The sequence below is a fragment of the Crinia signifera genome, chromosome 5 (genome assembly GCF_055691185.1).
Source record: "Crinia signifera chromosome 5, ASM5569118v1, whole genome shotgun sequence".
NCBI lineage: Eukaryota > Metazoa > Chordata > Amphibia > Anura > Myobatrachidae > Crinia > Crinia signifera.
In genome coordinates, this window is record NC_139221.1 from 216072485 (window position 1) to 216098056 (window position 25572).

Sequence of the window (25572 nt, forward strand, 5' to 3'; positions counted from 1 at the left end):
CCCTTCTTTTCCTCTGCCCTTGGAACGGTCTCTGCTGCACCAGAGTTGATTAAGTCTCTGAGACTTCAACATACTTGGTAGTCTTGAATTCAAAGTTGTCCATCTTGGGCTTGTGGATGAATTCTAAATGGTAACCTTTGGTAACTATATGCAAAAAACACTTGTCCTAAATGCTTAGTTTCAAATTTTCTGTGAATTTTAGAATTTTTCCTGCCACTGGTACAGTCACCAAATCTTCCAAATAGTCACTGCCTCTGGCCGCCTTTCTGATTGGTCTGACGAATGGACGACATTGACATATCTGAATAGTATATCTTTCTTAATATGGATGTCAAGGCCTAAAGGACCTTGCTTGCCTGAACTGTTATCTTAAAGATACATCCAGAAACCTGCCGCACCTGTCCTGAGGCAATCTTTTACTGATTTTCCCCCCGACATTCTTGAAACATGGAATCTAATCCGCTTCCACATAAGAAAGATCCTTCATATGACAAAGTGGCAAGCCTATTTTTAGAATGGGAATCAGCCACCCAAGACCTAAACCACAGAGACCACAGACCTCTTTAGAAACAAAGTTTTTAATCATCCAATCGATTAAATCTGATAATTGAGATAATGGGGTCTGTTCACCTCTTTCTTACCCCTTTGATTCCAAATGTTGCTGTGATAGATGTGCATAATATCCGCTAAAAGGGCCAGGGCCGTAGTCGGGGAATCCCTTTAGTTATTGATGGCAAATGATCTGACGTCAATTAAAGTCTAACTAAATATTGCGCCCACTCCCCAAAAAACTTTTAGCGGATATTTTGCACATTTCTCACAGCAATGTTGGCACTCAAAGGGTTAAGGCACAGGTCCGATTTGGCCTGTTTTTATTTGATTCAACAAATGGAAAGGAAACTGGCTAAATTGGATGTTTTTTTTTATTTACATCCGATCCAATGTGTGGCCCTTTGTGCATCAGATCAGATCTAGAGATCATATGTGCTGCACATATGATCTCCAGATTCAACCCCCTACCGGCGGCAGGCAACACTGCCAGTTTCCCTTTCTCTCACTCCCTACACTTCCCACTGCCAGCTTTCCTTTCGCTTACTCCCTACGCTTCCCACTGCCAGCTTCCCTATCTCTCACTCTCTATGTTCTCACTACCAGCTTCCGTATCTTAAACTCTATGCTTCTTACTTCCTGCTTCCCTTACTCTAAACCCCCCCCCACACACACACACACACACTTCTCACTGCCAGCTTCCCTATGTCTCACCCTCTATGCTTCTCACTTCCTGATTCTTTTTCTCTCAAACCCACCACCACCATCACCACCACCAACACTTCTCACTGACAGCTTCCCTCTGGCGGCTCAATTTGTGCCAATTAACTAATTTACAATATACAATTTTCTTTAGAAGAGTTGCATTTTTTTTTTTGTGTATATGGTACATTTGCATGACTATGTATACAAAGCGCGCAGAACTAGCCTAAGACTCACCTGTATATCCAGTATAAGCAGAACAGTCGTGTGGGTCTGCCGTCTTTAATCCTTCTTCCATTTGCTGAAGCAAGTCACTTATTTTCATCTGGACACGTCTTGAAAACCTTCCTGTGATCTGTGAGGTTGCAGAATGACATGCTTTGTTACGAGAGATATCCAGTAACACCCGGTACTTTCAAATTACAACAAGGAAAGAATTTTCATTATTTGAACCTTCATAATGCAGCAGGTATAATATTTTTAACTGGGCACAAATAGAATAATACATTTTTTGGTACTTGTGGAGTATCACGGCTCCCATCGCATGCCATATGTAGTGGCATGAGATGGCATGCGATGAGATGCGATGAGATGCGATTTTTACAGGTTTTAGCTATTTTTAGCAAAAATCGCATCGCATGCAATCAGATCGCATGCGTTTTAGCACTGAAATGCATCCAAATGCATGGAAATGTGTAGCAAACATGTTAAATGCCCCCAAATGAGAATAGAAAGTGTGGCGAGAGCAGCGAGCCACCGAGCCTGAAGCGTGGCGAGCGCAGCGAGCCCCGCGCGGGGACGCGGACACCTGTGAAGCCCGCGAGGGGACGCGTATACCTGTGAAGGTATCCGCGTCCGCTCGCCACGCTACGGGCTTGGTGGCTCGCTGCGCTCGCCACACTTTCTATTCTCAACTCCACGCCGACGTGGATAGTGGGGGTATGAAAGGGTCTTAGGACGCGTACTGCCGCCCCTCGCTGCGCTCGCCACGGTTCGGGTTGGCGTTGATAGTGGGGGTGGTACACTCTGAAAAATGACATTTGGGGGCATTTAACATGTTTGCTACACATTTCCATGCATTTGGATGCATTTCAGTGCAAAATCGCATGCGATGCGATTTTTTAGCATGCGATGGACATCGTGGGAGCCGTGATACCAAGTACCCATTTTTTTTTAAATCTATATTATTATGCGATGTATAATATTAGTACTATGACTTGTAATGATGGTTTTTTTTATGTATCTAAATGATGCATAATACTTGTGGTACTCTGATCCTAACATAGGGAGACTACAGATCTAATCGCCAGATCCCGCCAGCGGCCGGCTACCACCAGGGGCGCACGAGACGCTCATGCGCCCCGTGACAACGGAACCTGCTGGGGTCCACTGCCGGTCCCCCTCGTCGCCCCGAAACTGGGCAGCGTCTCCCTGAAGCGGAGACCGGCAGTAAGACGCTGCCCAGCCGCCGTGATACTGGGACGCGCATTTGCGTCCCAGTCCCTATCGCCGGCGCTCTATTTATCCCTTACTACAGGGGTGTCCAAACTTTTTGCGACGAGGGCCAGTTTTGGAAATTGGTTAGTTGAAAATGTAGGGGGCCGACCATTCAGCCTGACATTCTTTCCATCATTATTCACATCAGAATGGTCCCCCACTCTGCCCCCATTCACTTTATGTTCCCCAGCCTGCCCCTTCACTGTATATTCCCCCTGCCTGACCATCCTTCACTGTATGTCCACCATTTACTGTATGTTCCCCTCTCTGCACCCATTCACTCTGTCCCCCAGCCTGTGCCCCCTTCTCTGAATGTCCATCACTGCCTCCATTCACTGTATGTCCCACAGCCTGACCCTCCTTCACTGTATGTCCCCCTGCCTGCCCCCTCCCTTGTCTGTATGTTTCCCAGCCCCTTGTGTGAGCCAGAGGACGGAGAGGAAAATCATGAACTGCAAGAACAGGAGATGCTTGGGCTCCCGCTGCCGCCCTCCTCCACTCTTCATGTTACGGGAGTAAGCTTCCCCCTTGCTGCACCCCCTCCCCACACACTGCTGTCACTGTGATTGCGGAGGAGGGTGATATACAATAGCAGCTGCAGGGGTTGGATGCACACTCACCTGAAAGACTCCAAACACATCTCACTGTGGCGCCCGGCACCTCCTCACTGCTGGAGATAGCAAGGTAAAGGCACGCTCGCCGGGACTCCACCTTTAGTGCTGTGTGTCCCGCATCTGATGCTCCACCCGCTTCTGGCTGGAGGCTGCGGGCCGCTTGAAATGACAGCACAGGCCGCAATTGGCCCCCAGGACGGACTTTGGGCATGCCTGCCTTACTACATTACTGTTGTATATCATCTGTATATGTCTAGTGTCCATGTGCCAGCGAAACACTGCCATCTGTTGGCAGCAAGTGAAACTACATCTAGTTTTCGAAGCATTTGCTTTGAGCACGCTTACTAATATAAATATATATGTAGAATAATCTGCACTCCAATCTGGTCGGTGTCAACAGTGGGGTGCTCCACTGAAAATAGCACATGTAGTACACTATAAACAGAAATCTGGATAGAGACCAATCAGGATCTGAATAGAGATCACTCATCAAGCTTCAGAGTAGATAGCTAAAAAAGGTTTAATTCATCACCACAGGAACAAGTCAGTCGTTTTGGACTGATAACAGTCCTTTTTCAAGACAGCTCAAAGAGACAGCCTGGCAGCAGAGCAGAGGGCAGCATGGTGCACTGTGCCTTAAATGGTTAACTAAATGAGTGAAATTACCACAGCTGAGCGAGAAGCACTAGGGTGTCCCAAAGGCATCAAACCTATATATCTTGTGTATGCTCGATGTGTCTGTCGTAGCATTATTGTTTTTTTCTTAGGGTGTTTTATTTTCAAAAACTAGGAACTTGTGTAGTTTCACGGCGCCAGCGAAGCGAGCTCCGCAAGGGGACTCAGACGCACAGCACCATGCTGGCACTGTGAAACTACACAAGTACCAGAAATTATTTTATTATAATTGTGGGTGGACAAGTCACATCCCACTGTTTACCAAGTCTGCCCAGCAGTCGCCACCTGCTGACTACGAGGAAGAGTAGTTGATAGCCCCTCACTGAACTGGTCCCAATCCAGAGATTTTCAAGTGCCCTCCTTGTTGGAAGTGACACCACTAGTGGCAACAGAGTATCTTGTAAGCTTCCATGGGCACTTTATAGGCACACCCAAAGCAGAGAAACATTGGTTTTGGTCTTGTTTACCGTAGAAAAATACTAAGAAAGTGTTAATATTTTGTGGCTGTGCATTGTTCAATTAGAATACTCAAAAATTCTAAACTAAATTTCAGATAAATTGTTTTGGAGATTGAAAAATAGAAAACAAAAAGTGCAACATTTAGTAGAAAAAGGGGTGTTAATTAAATTAAGTATATTCTATTATAAAATAATTATGCTTTTCCACTTATTATATGTACCTAACGGAAGCTGATTGTTTTCACTAATTATTTTCTCTGCTACCAAGAATTTATTATACTAGTTTCCATTCTAAAATTTCAATATTGCTACAATGCAGCTCCCACAGCAGTTTATAAAGATAATTAGGCCTTGCTTCACTCATCTCCTGCGGGACACATTGTAGTTTATAATTTCTACTGTTATCCAAATTGATTCTATAACCTTTGATCTCCACTATTACAATCATATTTGATAAATTAGCTAGGTTGTAGATGTACAGTCAGGTTCATAAATATTGCAACATAAATATTGGACTCTACACCACCACAATGGGTTTGAAATGAACCAAACAAGATATGCTTTAACTGCAGACATTCAGCTTTAATTTAAGGGTATTTACATCCAAATCAGGTGAACGGTGTAAGAGTTACTATAGTTTCTACAGCGATCGCAAAAAACCCCCAAAATGATGGGTCCCTGGGACCACTCACTTACAAAAATCAGGGTCCTACTTGACCTTTTCTGGGTCCCAACGGAATAAAGCCTCCTCTCCCCTTCCCCAGCATGGCACATACAGAAGCCTCCTCTGAGCCAAGGGCCATCCTGAGCCAATTTTTTTTTTTTTTTTTTTCGGATGCAAACATAGATTTGGGCACCCCAGAACTGTGGCTATTGTATCAATTGGCAATTTGCCCACTCACATAAAGCAAGGTACACATATACTAGAAAAAGGCATAATGTCGGAATAGGGTCACCTGTGCTGCACCAATCAGGATTCTGCCCCTGTCCATTGTTTCTAGAACAAAATTAAAAGTAATTGGCAGCAGGGATAGGGTTAGTGAAATTCCAGCACAGTCTATAGGATCCTCTCATAGAGGCAGCTCTGCCTGTTAAGAGTTAATTGGTGAGCTGCAGCCTCTAGGCCAGCCGTGCAGTGAGGGGAGGAGGGGACAAGTGGGCCATTAACAGCCAGCACTCAGAGCCAGGAGGAGGTGACAGTGACACACAAGATAGCAGCACCGCGAGGTAGGAGAGGAAGAGGGAAGTCTGCAGCCCGAGTCCTGCTAGCAATAAATCCCCTTACATGACACAGCCAAGCAGCCTGCTAAATGGACCACGCACCCCTCTTACCTATACTTCCTGCCCGGGTCTGCTCCGTCCTCACTGTCACACCTCCCTGGTTCTGGCCCCCAATGCTGGTTTCAGTTCACCGTGCTCCATCCTCACACCAGCCGCAGCTCTGTTCCCCTGCTGAGCAGTTGCTTCTGGTGTTGGATCCAGCCATCTGTTGTTGAGGCACAGTGCAGGAGCCAGCTTACGTGGCTTCCATGCACTGCTGCAGCCACTCTGCAGGGACAGGGACACTTTCATTTTCGCACCCAGCAGATGTGTGAAGCGCCCGTAAGTCCCACTGTGTCTTCTCCGCGGTCACATCGCAACTGAGGGGGAAACAGATCCCTCCGCCCTTGTCACACATATTAACATGGCGTGCATGCCAAAATGGGCAGAGCGCATCCCAGGGGACCCAGCCATTCATAAAAAATGAGTCCCTGGTGCTCGAAAGTGGGTATGTGCCTCCCACTTTTTAAGGGACCAAAAGTAGTGGGACAATCGACTCAAAACCTATTTCATGGAGAGGTGTGGGCCATTTCCTCGTTATTTCATCATCAATTAAGCAGGTAAAAGGTCTGGAGTGGATTCCAGTCGTGACAGAAGAATTATTTCTCTAGTGAAAAAAACCCTCCACAACAGTTGATCAGATCAAGAACACTCTCCAGGAAGTAGGTGTATATGTGTCAGTCAACAATCAAGAGAAGTCTTCACAAGAGGGAATATAGAGGGTTCACCACAAGATGGTGAGATTCAAAAACAGGAAGCCCAGATTAGAGTTTGCCAAATAACATCTAAGAAAGCCTTTATAGTTCTGGAACAACATCCTATGGACAGATGAGACCAATATCAACTTGTACCAGAGTGATGGGAATAGAAGACTATGGAGAAGGAAAGGAACTGGTCATGATCCAAAACATACCACCTCATCATTGAAGCATGGTGGTTGTACGGTCATGGCGTGGGCATGTATAGCCCACCAATGGAACTGGTTCCCTTGTATTTATTGATAATGTGACTGCTGACAAATGCAGCAGGATGAATTCTGAAGTGTTTCGGGCATCATTATCTGCTCATATTCAGTGAAATGCTTCAGAACTCATTGGACGGCGCTTCACAGTGCAGATTGACAATGACCCGAAGCATACTGCAAAAGACACCAAAGAGTTTTTTTAAAGCAAATAAGTGGAATGTTATGCAATGGCCAAATCAATCACCTGACCTGAATCCGATTGAGCATGCATTTCACTTGTTGAAGACAAAACTGAAGGGATAATGCCCCAAGAAAAAGCAGGAACTGAAGACATTTGTAGTAGAGGCCTGGCAGAGCATCACCAGGGATGAAATCCAGTGTCTGGTGATGTCTATGCATTCCAGACTTCAGGCTGTAACTGACTGCAAAGGATTTGCAACAAAGTATTAAAAATGTTAATTTTGATTTAGGATTGTTTAGTTTGTCCCATTACTTTTGGTCCCTTAAAAAGTGGGAGGCACATATAGAAAAACGTAATTCCAACACCATTCACCTGATTTGGATGTAAATACCCTCAAATTAAAGCTTAAAGTCTGCAGTTAAAGCACATCTTTTTTGGTTTATTTTAAACCCATTGTGGTGGTGGTGCATAGAGCCCAAATTACGAGAATTGTGCCGATGTCCCAATATTTATGGACCTGACTGTATGCATTCAACTACTAATTATAATACATTGAAGAACATGTACTGAATGTACTGCTACAAGTAGCTCAATGAATCAGCATATAAAACAGACTATCCTTACTAGGTCTATTTATGACCTTTTGCAAGATGGATTTGAAACGTATTTCTTATTTATACAACTGATTGACGCGTTAAGCTTCTGTTGATAAGCTTTGCCTGTTGAGTTAGGGCTATTTCACACGCTCCGGCTCGTGCCGGGTGGCGAAACCCTGCATGGCCAGGAAGCCGTGCCGCACACAGCAGTTAATAATGGACATAAATGTGTCCATTCACATGGCACGGCCACCCGGTTGCAGCCGGATCCCACCACTGTAAGGGACGGCTGCCGGGCTGTGGCCATCCCCATCCATTGTAAACTACTGTGTTGGCACAGCTTCCCGTAAGGAGCCAGAGCGTGTGAAATAGCCCTTACAGTTGGGACTACCGGAGTCACCAGTTCTTAAGTATATTTACAATGAAGTGTCAAAAGACATGAGACAGCAGTATGTAAAGGTAATGGTAGGTGGTGTCACCATACTGTGACATCTTGGAAATGCCCAGACCTGCATTAGTTGTAATCTGATATCTCATGAGTCAGTTTGAACACAGGCAAGGTTGCCCATTGCAAGGCAAAGATCGAACAGGCCATGATAATGGGTGATTGACTGTTTTAGGCCATTCCTATTTTTCTGAAGTAATGCAGACTACATTCCTCCATTTACAGTGTGAGGAATGTACCAGGAATACCTCATGGTAAGCATTAAAACCCACTGGCAACATGTGGCATGATTGGATGTCACGGTTCCAATTGTCTGATGAATGGGTTGGAGTATGGCACAGACTCCATGAGGTCAGTTGTCAGCAAGGCACTGTGCAGTCTGTTTCATAATGGTGTGGGATGTGTTCATATGGCATGGGTTGGACCCAGTGGACAGTCTGAACACGCCATTGACTGGTAACTGCTACATTACTCAATGATAATTTTCAGCCATTCATGGACTTCACGTCCCCCCACAATGATGGAATGTTCCACTGGGATAATGCTCCTTGCTCTCTGTCCAAAGCGGTCTGAAATTGGTTTGAGGAGAATGAAGGAGAGTTCTGATGATTGTTGTAGCCACTATGTTTGACCAGAATAAACCCAAACAATCATTTATAGGAAGGGATTTAGAGTTCAATTTGCACCGAAGTTCATGCACCGACAAATATAAAGAAGCTTTGGTCAGCTATCCAGATCTCCAAAAGGTTCTCTGTCCATTTGTGGAATCAATGTCAAGCCGAGCTGCTGCACTTCATCTGGCTAGAGGGGGTTACTAGACTAGACTATACTAGGCACCTATCTCATGACATTTGGTACTTCTGTGTATATAATAGAGATGTGCAGGTTTGGATTTACCCAGATCTCAAAACAGGATCTTATTGGCTATCCAGCTGTCAATTGTTTTGGAGCAAAAACTTGTGACAGCATATAGCCAATAAGATCCCGTTTTGAGATCTGGGTAAATCCAGAATTTGTTATAGATGGAAATGTTGCCCACAACAACCAATCAGATTCTACTTATTATTTATGTAGCACCTTCTAGAACACAGGTCTTCAACCTGTGGCCCTCCAGATGTTGTGGAACTACATGTCCCAGCATGCCCTGACAGTTTTGGCATGCTCTTATAGGAAAAATGTGGCAATGCATGTTGGAACATGTAGTTTCACAACATCTGGAGGGCCACAGGTTGAAGACCCATGTTCTAGAAGATAATAGATATAATCTGAATGGTTGCTATGGGCAACAACTACTGGACTCTTTTCTCCTCCCCTTTGCCTTAAAGCTACCTCAGGTACTTGTGTATAACTAGATAATTTCCTCTACTCTCATTCCATTGTAGAAAATGAAAATCAAGCTTCTGCAAATGGTCTACAGAGAAAGTACTCAGATAATACAATATAAGCTAACAGCAAAGTCTAATATTCTTTACACTTCTTTTTAGAGCTCTCTGCTGCTTTTGACACTGTTGATTACCTTACTTTTCTGCACAGCCAGTGGTTTTAGAGATTGAGCACTCTACCCTTGTGGAAATCCCCCAAAAATGTCCGCACCACCATTTTTCAGGAGACCTGACCATGTGTAGTATGGTCTGAGCACTCTAGTGCTCAGACCCTGCTACTCCTGGCAGAAAGGAAGGGGAATGATCGGAGGCTGCTGCACATGGGCCTCATCTTCTCTTAAAATGTCCATGTGCACAGCATTCTCTCCTCTGGCCTTAGTGACAAAGGTCACTTTATTGCTTTATTTATGGCTTTATTCTGGCAAATACTCTAATCTACATCCAGCTGAGGTCCCCAATAAGCTATGTGACAAGGAATCAAATAGACTGGATATAAATAAAGTCTAGATCTTTATTTGTAGTAGGTAGACAGCATACAAGGTAACAACTTGGCAATTCTTCAATTATAGCATGGCAGGCTTTCTAGCAGACAAAACACAGGCTTCACAATAAGGGTACACTCCAGGGAATCCTAACGTAATCCCCACATTCCCCCAGCCTATTGCTCAGCCCCTAAAAGGCATTGGGAATGCTGACTCTCTGCTCTGGACAAACATATAACAGGAAGTAACAGATGTTGTAAATTAGCAGACAATGATTCGAAATACCTTAGGAAAACACGGACTGGATCTCACTAGCCCTGCTGCTGCTCTAAATCCTGGACCTCCCTACAAGCAACCAGCAACCAGTGGCTCCAGCGATAAATCCCATGGAGCCACTGGTTGCTTGTAGGGAGGTTTCAACCGTGAAACCCCTTGCAGGAAAGTTTGCACCTCTGGTAGCAATGCTATCCTTTTCTGGAAGTAAATCTACAAGGCCGATCTCTGTACCTTGAGTGACTGAAGGCTTAACCCAGACAAGAAACCATCCTGCAAAAACTCCAGCAATTTAGACAGTCGAAATCGCGCTGTATGCGACTTCTGCCTTTCACACCACCTAATATAGGTCTTTCAGACCCTATAATAGTTAGCTGAAGACACTGACTTCCTAGCTTTCACCATGGTGTTAACCACAGCTTCCGAGAAACCCTTGTTCTTCAAGATGGCGGTCTCAATAGCCAAGCCGTCAAATTTAGCCGAACTGAATCCAGGTGTAAGAACGGCCCTTGGCTTAACAGATCTGACCTCAGAGGTGGATGCCACGAGTCCACCGACAATCTCTGAAGCCTCGAGTACCAGGACTTCCTCTGGAGCTACAAGAATCACCGGAATTCCTTGGGACTGGATTCTTTTCAATACTCTCGCCCGCATTGGAAACGGCGGGAAGGCATAGAGCAGATTCCCCTCCCAGGGGATAGTCATTGCATCCACTGCTTCGGCCAGTGGATCTCTTGTTCTGACATAGAACCTGGGCACCTGATGATTTAACCTTGATGCCATCAGGTCCACATCCGGGGTTCCCCACTTCACTGTAATCTGATGAAATACCTGTGGGTTCAGGCTCCATTCCCCCTCTCGCAGTTCCTCCCTGCTCAGGAAATCGACCTCGACATTCTCCACCCCTGGGATTAATATTGCTGATAGCGCTGGAACATTCTGTTCCGCCCACAAGAAGATCCGGGAAACCTCCCACATGGCCAACTTGCTGTGTGTGCCTCCCTGATGATTCAGGTACGCCACAGCCGTGGGGTTGTCGGTCTGAATCCTCAAAGGAAGACCCTGCAATCTTTCTCCTGCCAGAGATATCACTTTCCACACAGCCCGCAGTTCCAGGATGTTGATCGGCAAGGCAGACTCCTCTGAGGTCCATAAGCCCTGAAGGCGTAGGTCCAGAACCACTGCCCCCCAGCCCCTGAGACTGGCGTCGGTAGTGACTACCAGCCAGTCCCAGGACTGCAGAGACCGACCCCACTGAAGGGAATCCACCATTGCAGGGAAGACCGTGTTTCTGGAGACAACACTATGTGCTCTGACTTCATGGTCTAAGTATTCCCCGACTAAGATGTCAGGATGTCCCACTGGAACACTCGAGAGTGGAACCTGGCAAACTGTAGCATCTCGAAAGTCGCCACCATTTTCCCCAGCAGTTTGAGACACCTCCAAACCGATGGACTCTGAGACCCCAGGATCTCCCGAACCAAGGTGGCCATGTCCCTGGCCTTTGTCTCTGGTAGAAAAACCCGAAGTAGATGGGTATCCAGGACAACCCCCAGGAACTGGAGTCTCTGTGACGGCACAAGCTGAGACTTTTGTAAGTTTAAAAGCCAACCATGAGCTTGCAAAAAACTGATGGCTGCTGCCAAGTGGCTCTGCAATCTCTCCGCCGACTCTGCTTTGAACAGCAGGTCGTCCAAATACGGAATCACAGTGATTCCTCTCAGTCGGAGACCCGCCGCCATTACTGACATAATTTTGGTGAATACCCTTGGTGCTGTGGCCAGACCAAAGGGCAACGCCTGGAATTGCAAATGCAGGTCTCCTATCGCAAACCTCAAGAGAGCCTGATGTTCCGGGTGGATAGGAACATGAAGATATGCGTCCTGGACATCCATGGACACCAAAAATTCTCCCTGGTCCAGGCTTACCAGCACAGACCGTAGAGATTCCATCTTGAAATGGTCTACCCACAGAAGGAGATTCAAAGACTTTAAATTTAAGATTGGTCTGAAGGACCTGTCTGGCTTGGGCACCAACAACAGAGTGGAATAAAAGCCTTTCTTCCACTCCGCTCGAGGGACCGGGATCACCACACCTTTCTCTAAGAGAGATTGAGCCGCCCCTAAAAGAGCAGCACGGAGCCAAGAGTCCTTTGGCAGTGGTGTAGAAATGAATCTTCTCGGAGGAAGACCTTTGAAGGGAATCCTGTAACCCTGGGATACAATGTCCAACACCCAAGGATCCTGGCCCAACAATGCCCAAGCGTCCCTGAACCATCTCAGACGCCCCCCCTACCTTGGACTACCGCTGGGATATTCCCCAGGTAGTCATGCTGAGGGCTTGTCCTCACCTTTGGTGCTCGGTTTCTTATGAAAGGAACCGAACTTTGACGTCTTGCCCCTGGAGGACTGAAACTTTCCCCTAAAGGACTGTCCTCGAAAGGACGCACCCCCTCTAGGGGAGGGCCGAAAGGACGGCCTAAAAGCAGAAAACCTTGAGGCCTGTTTAGCTGCAGGAGCTGGCAGGAAGGTACTTTTGCCTCCCGTGGCCTGTTTAATAATCTCTTCCAGCTCTGAACCAAATAACAGCTTTCCTTTAAAAGCTAATGCCTCTAAGGCCTTTTTTGATTCATTATCCGCCTCCCAGGCTTTAAGCCAAAGCACTCTCCTGGCACTGATGGACACCGTGGATACTCTGGAAGCCATTTTGAGAGCTTCCTCCTCAGCCTCAAGTACATACTCCGCGGCTGCTTTTAGCTTCTCAGCAAGCAGTAACACACCTGGATCAGCATGCAAAATTGTTCATAAGTCCTTGGCCCACACAATCATGGCCTTAGAGACCCAGGCTGATGCTATAAGAGGGCGTAAAGTGAAGCCCACCCCTTCAAATATTGCCTTACGGTTACCTTCAAGCTTCTTGTCTACGGGGTCCATAAAGGCTGCCCCCCCTGGACAGGTAGCACAGTGGCTTTAGAAAGCCGTGCCACAGAAGCGTCTACACCGGAACTTTTTCCCAGAGGTCTTCATGAGCCTTAGGCATGGGGTATAGACTTAAAAATCTCTTAGGCATCTGAAGTCTTTTATCGGGCGTTTTCCAAGCCCCTTCCAATAAATCCTGTAAACCTTCATTGGCAGGGAAGATAACAGTTTCCTTACGCTGCCGTTTAAATACTCCCTTTGCAGGAGTTTTATCATCCACAGACAAATTCAAAGCCTGTTTAACAGCAGTAATCAAATCCTCCACCACTGAGGCCGTGGAATCCTCAGAGTCATCACCCTGATCCCAGGGGATGTCTGTGTTCTCTCCCTCCCCTAAAGCCACAGACTGTTGCTCAGACATGATGGAAAAAGTAACACAGTCACAGTGCACAAAGTACAGGCGTTTTATACAGAGCCAATGTACCACAGTCACTTACTGTATCTGTCTGAAGCATTCAGAAGTGGGGAAAACGATGCCCAGGAAATCCAATCACTCTGCCAGGATCTGTCAGCCAGCTCAGCTCCGCTGCAAGTGCCAAAACAGAGTGAGGGAAGAGACCAAGTCCCTGCTGCTGTGGGGTCCGTGGCTTTTGATGCCAACCACCCCCAGACAGCAGCTCCCACTGCAGGATCTCCAAGTTCCAGTGTCTCCCCCTCTGCTGGGGACCACTTGGAACATGCCTGTAACACACTGCTGTCCTCTCATACAGGAGCTCAGTGTGTAAGCTCCGCAGAAAATGGCCCCCGCCATCACGGAGCGCCTGTCCCCCATGATCCCCACCTAGCGTGAAGCCGGTTTCAGAGCGCTCCGGAGCCAAGGCAGCTTCTTAATAAGCGCTGCACAGGGAGACCAGAAAGTGTCTCCCCTGTGCGCAGTGAGCTGACAGGACGCGCTTCTGTCAGCTCCTGCTGCGCTGTCAGTGTGAGGGTTCAATGAGAATCCTCACACTGTGCCTACCTAGCTAGTGTAAAAGTTAATAAAATAAAAAACTCCTAACTAACTCTAATCCTTTGGCTGCTCCAGCAGCCCTTTAGAATAGCACCCACTCCAGTGGGCACCTAACACGAACTGAGGAGTCTGGGATGCAGAAGGGGAGGAGCCTACCCTCCAAAAGCTTTAGGATAGGTGCCTGGCTCCTACGGACCCTCCTACATACCAATGTTGAGCTGTGTCACCAGGACCATTGAAAGAGAAATTGGCTTAATATTGCTCAGTGATCATATTGTGCCAGTTAGGGATGCCAATCCCGGGGCATTTTTTCAATCCCGGGATCCAGGATTGAAAAATGCTCAATCCCGGGATTCCCGGGATTGGCATCCAAACCAAAAAGCCCATTATTAGCATTGGACCCACCCTGGCCAACCCGCACATCTACTTACATAAGGGAGCGGGCGGGCGGCCGGGAGTGGGTTTGGAGGTGCACGGTGCCTCCCGGCAAGTGCATCTCCATCGAAGACAGCAGGCAGGTGGGCGGAGGCAGGCTGGCGTGCGGCGGAGAAGAGGCGGGCAGGCGGAGGCAGGCCGGCGGTCACTGGTGACGTGTGGCCTGCGCAGCGTGACCTCTACTGTCACGCTACGCAGGCCGCACGCCGGGTCAGTTTACGGGAACAGCCGGGCAGCGTCTGAGCGAGTGCTCAGACGCTGCCCGGCATTAGACTGCGCATGCGCAGTCTAATCCCGAAATCCCGGGATTGGATTCTCCAATCCCGGGATTGAAATCCCGGATTTTTTTAGGCCAAATCCCGGGATCCCGCCGATCCCGATCCCGGGATTGGCCACACTAGTGCCAGTGTCCCGTTTTCATCGGCGACCAGAGATGGTTGCTGCAGAAGCAGCTGGTCGCAGGAGCATGCTATCGTTATTACACGCCAACATATATAACACTCACACAACTGTCCCAATAAATGTACATTCTGAACAACATATTGTAAGCAATGTATGATGGTAAGCGACCATCAAATGATTTCTCCTGCAGCGGAAGCATGCGAGGGGATGGGTCTTACACATCCCCTCACATGTTAACGAGGGGAATTAGCAGCGGGAATCTCAGGCACTCTATAAACTGCAATCTTCGCATCTTACCGAGCCAACCCGAATGGCCCCTAAATGTGTTAACTCCCATACAACCACTTGAACACGTACCTGACTCACTCCACTTCTGTTTACAAGCAACTTCAGAAAAAAAAAGGGGGGACATTCACGCTATCCTTGAGTGAAAAGCAGAAAGAGCTACATGGTAGCTGAGCCCAAAATGTTTTGATAAAAGGAAAAGAGGCTCATCATTTATTGGCTAATAGGTTGAATGCCAACAGAGCTTTGCGGGCCCTAACTGCACTGAGATAAACCCGGTTGCCTCAGTTACAATCTGGTTATTAATAAGTCCATCTACAAAGATTTATAACTTCTTGCACAATCTCCTAGTTATTATCCCTCCGATCCTTCCCATGTCTCTAGTATTCAAAAGCAGCCCTGTACTGTACTCTCCTGAGTGGACAGTAGCTCTGGTGGTAAACATAAGCTTTACATTACGGAGGAATACAGGCAAGTGCGCTGAAATCTACAAAGTCTTGGGAATACTCTGCCATGGCCGGACTTTTCTATTTATAATTACAAAGAGCTTTCTGAGGTGACCTTACTTTGAATCATGCGAGGTGGCTTCTTACAAATTAATTCCACCTAAAACAATCGGTACTTATTTCCTAGCACGGTGCCCGTCTCATTGATTGTATGCCTTAAGTGTAAGGTACTTAGGGCATACAATCAACGCGATGGACCCGATTTTCTGTCAATCACCTGTTAATTTGCCAGTGAAAGAGAAAATCGTGTTGATCGCGTCCATCGCGGCCCATTATAATGCGACCGACGCGATCAACGCGATTTTCCAATAGAGAATAATGTTAAATTATTTTTCAAGTCAAAATCGGGTTGATCGTGTCGCGGCCCATTATAATGGGCCGTGATGCGATCAACGCGATTTTACATAGGGGACAATGGGAAATGGGCCAATATGGCCTATTTCTCATTGAGTATGGTTATAAAGTATGGTTAATGCCCCCCCCATTGTTAACGCCACCCCACTATTGATATCAACCTGAAGCGTGGCGAGCGCAGCGAGCCCGCGAGGGGTGGCGGTACGCGTCCTCCGACCTTTTCATACCCCCACTATCCACGTCGGCGTGGAGTTGATTTTATAAAGTGTGGCGAGCGCAGCGAGCCCGAAGCGTGGCGAGCGTAGCGAGCCCCGCGAGGGGAGGCGTATACCTCTGAAGTTATGCGTGTGCGATCGCCATGCTTTGGGCTCGGTGGCTCGCTGCACTCGCCACACTTTATAAAATCAACTCCACGCCAACGTGGATAGTGGGGGGTATGAAAAGGTCGGAGGACGCATACCGCCGCCCCTGGCGGGCTCGCGGCGCTCGCCACACTTCGGATTGGCATCAATAGTGGGGTGGCGTTAACATTGGGGGGGCATTTAAAACATGATGGGGGTTTTCTATTAAAAGGGGGGGTTTTGGGGCTTTTTACATTGAAATCAATGTAAAATTGGGTCTCAGGGACCATTTTACATTGATTCCAATGTAAAAATCGGGTCGATCGCATCGCATGCGATTTGATTGGCATGCGATGCGATCAACGCGATTTTTCTGACCAGATCAATACAATCAAAATCACAGGCGCCGTGCTAGGAAATAAGTACCAAACAATCATTGTTGTCATACCTACTGTAAGCCTTTTAATGAAAAATTCATGCAAGCTTTACAGGATTTATATTCTAACCTCACTTCCTCCTTGTCCCTAGGTCTTGAGTATAAAATCGCTAGCTGTCATAATCAGACTCAATCCTGAAATACAAGGCACCCCAGTTAAAAAACACCATATTAAAAATTTTTATTGGTGGACCTGGCCTACCCCACAGACATTGACAAACTTTTAATCAATAGTACTTAATCACTTTATATTTTTCCGTTCTTACTGTAATACTCCTAAAACTCAACTAAACAATGTCAAACCTTTTAGGCAAATTATACCCCACTGTTGTAACTCATAAGAATTAATAATGAGATCTGGCTTGATGGGATCCTCTCTGCACTTCCGGTCTTTGCAGATTTGAATTGTTAAAAAATAATATTTTGCAGTAGTTATACCTATAACACTGCCAATCAATGTTCTGTTGCGGAAGTGGGGTGCAGAGGATAAAACAAATGTACATTTCCTACACAAGGCCTCATGCAGTGCTATGTAGTGTTTAGTGCTGTATATATGGAATCTTGAATTGCCCGATCAACTATTATTATAGCTTTATTTATAAGGCGCCACAAGTGTTTTGCAGCGCCGTACAAAGGAACAGTAAAACTTGGCATAACATTGAATAAATAACAAAAATAGAGTACAAATAAAGAGCGCCACAGTTCAATACACATTACAGCTTAGATATAAGTAGTGACGACTCAATTCAACATACAACTAGAGGCTAGATGCCAATGATGGAGATGAGTATGCGGACGGTAGTGTCTAGATCCCATGCAGTTTAGGTAATTTTCCCATCATGCCCTGGGTCCACGTATACCTGGAGGGGGAATATAAATCTGTGGCGAGCGAAGCGAGCCACCGTGCCCGAAGCGTGCGAGCGTAGCGAGCCCGCGAGGGTACAATGCTGCAAAAATAAAACAAAATAAACGACACCTACATGAATTACACATAAATTTAAAAACGTTGTGAGGGCATCTAACAACTTCCGCCCTCACTGAACGTCACTTCCTGTAAGCTATACTGCATGGGAACTAGTCTCTACCGTATGCGGACGCAGATGGTCACTGAGTGTTGGAGTATAGGATAGCTGTTAGTGAAATGTGAAGAGAAGTGGGCTTTGACAACAGGAGGGAAGATGGGTGATATTTTATGGGACAGCCTCACACCCCTCAGCTATCAGGGGAATACATGGTGTGTGAGATCTCACAGGGGGAAATTTACTAAGATGGGAGTTCTATTTCAGATGGGATGTTGCTATGGGCAACAATCAGAAGCTACTTCTTATATATTTAGCACCCAGGGCCGATGCAAGACATCTCGACAAGTTTTTATTTGGGGGGGGGGTGTGTGGGCTATCCTGCGTGTCCCGACCATCTGTCCCCAGGCAGCTTTCACACTGAAGTAAGAGGCCTCCCCTTTACTCCCCCCAAATTCCCAATGGGGGAGGGGGAATTAAGTGCCAGCCGCCTGCAGCAATCGATTGCCGGGCAGCTGGGTGCAGGGATGAGTGGCCGGGGCTAAGTTTGTGGACACTGATCGCTGGGACCATGAACCATTGGAGGTGCGGCCGCCGATATCAGCGGGCCCTTCTGACCTGCTCCGCGTTAGGGTGTGTGTCCGCCACCAGGGGGTGGAATGTGTGGGCGCTACCCACAGCCACTACCATACTGCTCTATGGGGGGTGGGAGTGTGCTATACAAGGCTTGGGGTGTGCCGGCGGTACTGTTCTATGGGGGGTGTGCTACTCATGGCGGGTGATGGGGAGAGTGTGCGGGCGCTACCTGCAGCCACCGCCGGGGGGGGGGATGTTTGCTACTCGTGGCTGGTTGCTGGTAGCTGGTAGTGTGAGGGAGACCTTACTTTGGGCGGGCTGCTGCTGCTTTCCAACTCTGTACTGCCCTCCAGTGGCCAGCGCCCATAGGCAAATGCCTAAAGCTGCCTAGCGGTGGCACCAGCCCTGTTAGAAGATAATGCACCTTCTAGAAGATAATGGATTGAATCTGATTGGTTATCCATAGCAACATCCCATCTGAAATAGAGCACCCATCTTATTAAATTTCCCCCGCAGTGTAATGCACCTGATATCTGTGCTCTTTTACTGGGATGGCGACATTTCCCTTCCCAGTGAAGGAACAGGGAAAATGTCCATTGCTTGGTTTTTTCAATGCCCGTTTGCATCTGGCGGGCATGCTGGATGACCCCAAACAATCGGTTGCACATATACACAGTACGATTATCTGTCAAATGCGGCAGGCACTCAAATAATTGTGTTATTTATGCCCAGCATTAGAAAGTATATATTAACCCTGATTTACATCCGCCACAGAAAATCCACTATGTAGGATTTGAGGTGGTGCCTTAACAGTAAAGCAATGACTAATGTGCCCCAAACATCTGAGATTATTGGGACAATGATTAAAAATTGAGACTCTGACCAAAGACTGTTGCGATCAGCAAAACAGGCATTTTTAACATGGTTCATTTCCACCAACACCTGATGGATCGACCAATGATGATCGGCAATCCGTCAGGGAACTGAAAAAATAAAATAACCATGTTTTCTGTCAGGGTCAGAGAATCCACTCTAGATGTATGGGGGCCATCACAGCAAAAGACCAATTTAAAAGGTAGGGGGCGGATCTAGGCAGCACCAGGAACCTGCTGTCATATTCTTGCCCCAGGAGGCCATGAAAGCAACAGAGATCATTATCTGTAACCAGACCAATAGCAGTTAGTGTCAGACAGTAACAGGAAAGCACCAAAGAAGATATATATTGCTACATTTATACCAGGTTGCAATTACAGTATGTTGTAAAATAACTAGAACCTCTGATTAAGAGCTGCTGCAGCAGCAGTGCACTGCAACCCGCTCCCATAGCCCATCACAGACACCCCCCAGCAGCACAGTGTAACAGGCGGCCGGGCACAGCTGTTTGTAATACACGTACACCCAGCCAGGAGAGCAGGTGTAGAAGTAATAACACAGAACACGGGACCCCAGCCAAGCAGCCATGCAGGGGCACATACCTTCCCATCCCTGTCAAAGGGCAGGTCCAGCTCCCCATCGTCGCCAGAGGCTTCGTCCACTTCTTCTTCCCCCTGTTCCCCGGCATCGGGGGTGGGCTGGGGAGGCCGGTAATCCGAGTAGGGGTTGTTGAAGGAGCGTTCCTCCATCTCCGCCTCCCCGCCGAGCTGCAGCCTCAGCCTCTTAGACATGCTCTCTCCCATCTCCCCCACCGAGAGCCGGCAGGGACAAAACACCGAGCCCTCACTCAGCCAATTACCACAACGCGTCCTCCTGCTGCTAATGGTGTGCTTGTCAGGCTGCTGTCTCTGACACAGCCGCCCAGTCACTCACTCACTCACACTCAGCCAGGCACACACTCAGCCTGCTCCTCCTCTTCCCTGTCACAGCAGCACACACTGACACAGTCCTCAGCATGCCAGGGTAACAGGTGACACATATGTCATATCCATGATCTCTGGCACAGCTGGGAGATACAGCCCTGTCCTCCTATGCCACAGTACCACTATACATTATTGCCTACAGTGTGTACGCTGTGACTGGCATACAATTATTATTACTCTTGGAAAGTAAAAAATGGAATGGTTAGTGGGTGGGCAAAGTGTAAACAAAATTATGTTCCAGATTGCATTATATTATCAGAGACAAAGTAGGATGCAGAGCAGCATATTTAAAAAAGAAAAGAAGGTCTGAGAAGGACCCATGGTCATTTTATTAACAGAAATATATATGTGGATGTCATTAATTGTGTTGGACTTTAGTTAACATGAAAACAAATGTGTGTGAGGTATATTATAGTGTATGGCAAATGATAGGGATGTTGCATTGTGGTGACAAAGCAGAAATGTCACTCAGCAGCCACACTGCACAGAGCAGCAGCTAGCAGGCACCAGACACCATGCTTACATACGCTGACATCCAATAATGCTGAGGTATCATCCATAACAGTATCCCTCATTCTTCCATACAGGGCTAGCACATCCCCTTTTGGGTTGCTGAAATTAATTCCAAAGAGCAGAAATTACCAGAAGAAGGTTTGATCATGCAAAGTACAGTAAGTATATGTATCCTCAAAGCCTTATGAAGAGTCCATCCAGGCAATTAAACACAAATTATATTTTTGCTTGAAGAAAAACATGACAATGCACACTTAGTATAGTGCTGTGCACCACAGTCAATATCCAAAGATCACTGAACAGGTTTTGATGTTGCTTTGTGCACCTGCAAACATTGAAATTCATATACCCAATGATTCATTGTAAGGAAGGAGTGGAAATGCCCACTTCAGTGATGTTTCAGCCTCCATTCAGCTTGGGTGTACAGGCAAATCAGCAGCATCATAATACTACAAACAGCTGCTCCATCATCCTCATTCATTCATTCACCTTGCCACTGAGGGGAGGAGATTAGCCCTGCAGATATAGAATATACTGTGCCTAAACTTTATACAAAATATCTTGGAAAATCAATTTGTAATCCAGCCCCAGCCTTTGTCTGGTAGCAGCTGTGTTGAATTTGTGTTCGCTCCCTGTGATCCACAGATGAATAAATGGTACTGTAGGACAGGCTCATGGGAGGAGGGCTGCAGACACACACACACACACCTTACAATTGTCACCAGGCTGTCGGATAAATCACCCACAGCAAGCACTCAGCACTCTCTCACATCCACACAACAGACACACAAAGACAGATCTCCCTTTTGTCATAACCAGAATTTGCCGTATTGCTTTAATCCTATTACCTCAGCACTGCTGATTTGTAAACCCAGAACCACAATGAGGAAATTCCATTAATTTAATGTTGACCCGGGTCAAAAAACAGTGAAAACCCCCATGTCGACCTTTTGACTGTCGACCGAGACCATATCGACCTAATGCTTGTGTTGACCTAATGTCATGTCGACCGTGCCCCATGTCGACCCAATGGTGTCGACCTAATAACTGTCGACCATCTTTAGCTAGACCAACCGATCGTATCCCCTATTCATTATGGGGGCTCATGTAGAGTTAAATCAGTGTGTGGTGAGCCGAGGTGCAAAAATGTAATTTGGGCCCCCCTCCTCCACCTCCAAGTTCACAATATGCAACATGGCAGTGGGTGACAGGGTGAGGCAGAGTGTAATAGTCCTCAGTGGCCCCGGTGCACTGTTCCTGCTGCACCAATGGTAGTTCTGCCTTTTGTTAAATGTATAGCTGTTCTGTGAGATGTACATTTCCATGCTACATATTTGCACCAAATTGATCTACACCTACCTCTCAAATATTGCTTATGACTGGAACAGGGTGGAAAGGAACAGACAAGCAGAGGCTGAGTACAGTAAAAGCATGTTGTTCAGGTCATTGTGACTGAAGTAGAACCACCTCTTGCCTCAGCTATTGCACTGATAATGATGATGATCTGCAGCACAAGTGGCCCTTTCTATTTGGTTGATCATCTTGACACCACCAATTATGGTATTTCATTCAGTGGCAGCTATATTACCTGAATCCATTTATTCACGTAACTTTATTGATTTAAGAAGATTTGAGGAAAAAAGTTTTGATTTTCAAAAGGGTTACATAATAGGTATTGGTCTTATTTTTTTTTTAGTGTACCTGTGCATTTTTTAGCCCTGGGGGTTTTCTTTTCCAGGCAACGTGCACTTGTTCTGCCGGTACTTCTTTACTTTCACGGCGCCAGCATGGCGCCGTGCTACTTCCGCCTTCTACGCTCGCCACAAACTATGTAAAATAAAGGAAGTTAACGCAATGCCAACATGGATAGTTCATACCTCCACTATCCATGTTGGCATGGAGTTGATTTTAAATAGCGTGGCGAGCGTAGCGAGCCACCGAGCCCGCAGCGTGGGCGAGCGAAGCGAGCCCCGCAAGGGGACTCTGACGTGCGGCGCCATGCTGGCGCCGTGAAAGTAAAGAAGTACCGTTCTGCCCTATGACAAAGGGTCAGAGTTTGGGAGTGGAGGAGCATTTAGATGTAACCAAAGTACAGGAAGGCTGCATTATTGTCATACACTGTGGTCAAAATTTGCACAGGAAAGAATATGCATCTGTTTGGAGTGAAATAACTTGCATGTGCTCAATCCCTGGTGCAAGCTGTGGGCTTATGATGATGATGATGACAATGATGATGGCCTTAGACTGCATCTGATTTATCAAGTAAGTCATGGCCATCAATGCAAATGTAGTTTAAGTTCTGAAAACAAGGGGGGAAATTTACTAAGGATACATATATAAAAAATTGTATTCTATATACGGCCGCTAATACGAATTCGTACAGGCAGTCTGCACGAATCAGTCAGATCCGTGCAGGCTGCAGAGTGTAAAAAAAAGAAAGAAGAATAAATAAATAAATGAGGAAAAAAAACGGCGTGGGGTTATTATCTGTACTCTCAAGCCATTTACTCTTAATTGTTTTCATTGTTTATTACGTTTTTTTTTTTTAGCTTTTTTTAGCACTCAAAATCAAATGCTAAATGTACAGATCCAGCTTAAGGGTAATGGCCTACCTTACAGTGTCCATATGGAGACATATCCATATAAGTCTCCATATCCACACATGCCCACTGCCCGTCCGGCATGTGTTCCAACTCTTGGACTAGAAATAGAGGCCCTTATTCTGATTCGGTCGGTACGGCCCGCGTGCGGCCGTACCGCCGATGTTTGGACTCTGCACATGCGCAGAGGTCAATCTGCGCATGTGCAGCCCCCTTCGCCGCAGACGTATTTCGTCCGCCGCAAAGGGGGCGTATAGGGGCGTGAGAGGCTTCATGCCCTCATTTCCCTATGTGTACGCCCCGCGTTTCATGGGCGTTCCCATGCAAACGCGGGGCGTATGCATGGTAATGAGGGCATGACGCCCTCATTACCATGACATGGGGGCGGAAAGCTGACGTCGCCGGATGTCAGCTTTCAGCCCCCATACAAGCTACCACACGGACGATTGTCCGTGTGGTCTTAGCTTGCGGGAGCTGCCGCGGCGTGCGGGCCTGCCTTCGATGGTCGACGACCATCGAATGCAGGGGGCAGCTCCCACCATGGTGGAGGCGTAGCCTCCACCATTTTAATGCGGATCGCCAGCCGTCCGTGTACGGACGGCCGTGGCGATCCGTCTGGTGGGCGGCCCTTGGTTTGTGCGGTCGGAGCCCCGTGTGCGGCTCTGACCGCACCAACCAGAATAAGGGCCAAAGTCCCTTATGCAGCGCTACCCGAGAATATATATATATATTTTTGTAATAATCTTTTTTTATTGAAGTTCACAAAGGGCACACATCTTATACAATAAATCAAGGTCAAAGTTATGCATGTCATCTTTCGGCAAGTTTTACATAAATAGCCATTTCGAGTAAAACAACTTAGTGACACAGTATACAATAATCATATTTCAGAAATGTAAAAAAACAAAAGCAAATGGACAGTCTTGGTATACAATTATATTTATAAATTGTGTATATTTTGATGTGTAGTTAATTGTTGTACAGTATCTATTTCTACAAATTTTAACACAGTTATGCATATTGTATAATATAAAGAGAAAATCATTATGTCAAAATATATTTCCTGGTCGTGCATATAAACATGTTGGTAACTGTAATCTAAAGAAAGTCAAGAGTTTTTCTATTATTTTGTAAAGGTATTGTAAATATCAGAACATTATATATATATATATATATATATATATATATATATATATATAGGCAGGTATATAATGCGGCACTCTGGACAACTTGTGAAGAAATTACGTCCAGTAATTTCTTCACAAGTTGTCCAGAGTGCCGCATTCTTTGGGCATTCCCATAGACAATTAAATAATGTGGCTAGTGAATGATAACATTTTGGGCATGATGTAGACTCCAGTATACCTATTATACTAGCTCTAGAAAGAGATAAGTAACCTCTATAGAACAGTTTGTATGTCATTTCAGCGTAAAAGGTGCTTGGCAGGACTGATAATGAATATTTTAGGGCATTTATAATGTCAGCTATTTGGAGATGTGGAAAGTGTTTTAGCCAGGTAGTCATACCTGAGCGATGATTAACCAAAAAGTAAGGGGTTCTTATAAGTGCATAGTAAAAGGAGATAGATTTATTTGGATGTTCTGAAAGAGACATAGCTTTGTTTAATGGATTATTCCATTCTTCTGCTGGAATATTTTTTAATAAATCTTGAATGTAGTGAGTTGCCTGACATAAACCAAAGGTGTTATTGCGTGTAAAAGTATATTTATCCATAATCTGGTTTATTGATAATGATTTTCGGAGATGTGTGTCAACTACGTGACTAACTGCTTTTAGTCCAGAACGATCCCATACATAAAAAGGGTAGTTATATCCTCCATCTTGAAAATCTGGGTTATGATATAAAGGAAGAAATAATGAATATGACGGAGACAATGTCTTATTTTAAACCAAGTTGACCGAGTTGATGAGAGGATTGGATTTTCTAAAAGTGAGAGGGGTATATCTTTTTTTTGTAAGAAGACAACTAAATGAATATTTGGTATGAGTTGTTGTTCCAGGTTGGAATCTGCATATTGACTTTTAGATAACACCCAATCTTTAATATACCGGCAAATAGCAGCTTGATTATAAAAGGATATATTAGAGAAATTTATACCTCCTTCTTGTTTATTTTTTTGTAAGAGTTTTAGGCTGATTTTGTTTTTTTTTGCCGGACCAGA

At 46.1% G+C, this 25572-nt stretch overlaps 1 protein-coding gene across 1 annotated transcript in view; it reads right to left on the bottom strand.

Annotated features, from left to right (window-relative positions):
• The window catches only part of LANCL2 (LanC like glutathione S-transferase 2), a 78457-nt gene extending 57016 nt beyond the window's left edge, over positions 1 to 21441 (bottom strand). The window contains exons 1-2 of the mRNA XM_083188536.1: positions 19895 to 21441; positions 1489 to 1606 (exon numbers count right to left, since the gene is read on the bottom strand). Coding sequence (XP_083044662.1) covers positions 1489 to 1606; positions 19895 to 20095 — 319 coding nt within the window. The 5' untranslated portion in view covers positions 20096 to 21441. The remainder of the gene's footprint in view (positions 1 to 1488; positions 1607 to 19894) is intronic.
• Between the last annotated feature and the right edge of the window lie 4131 nt (positions 21442 to 25572).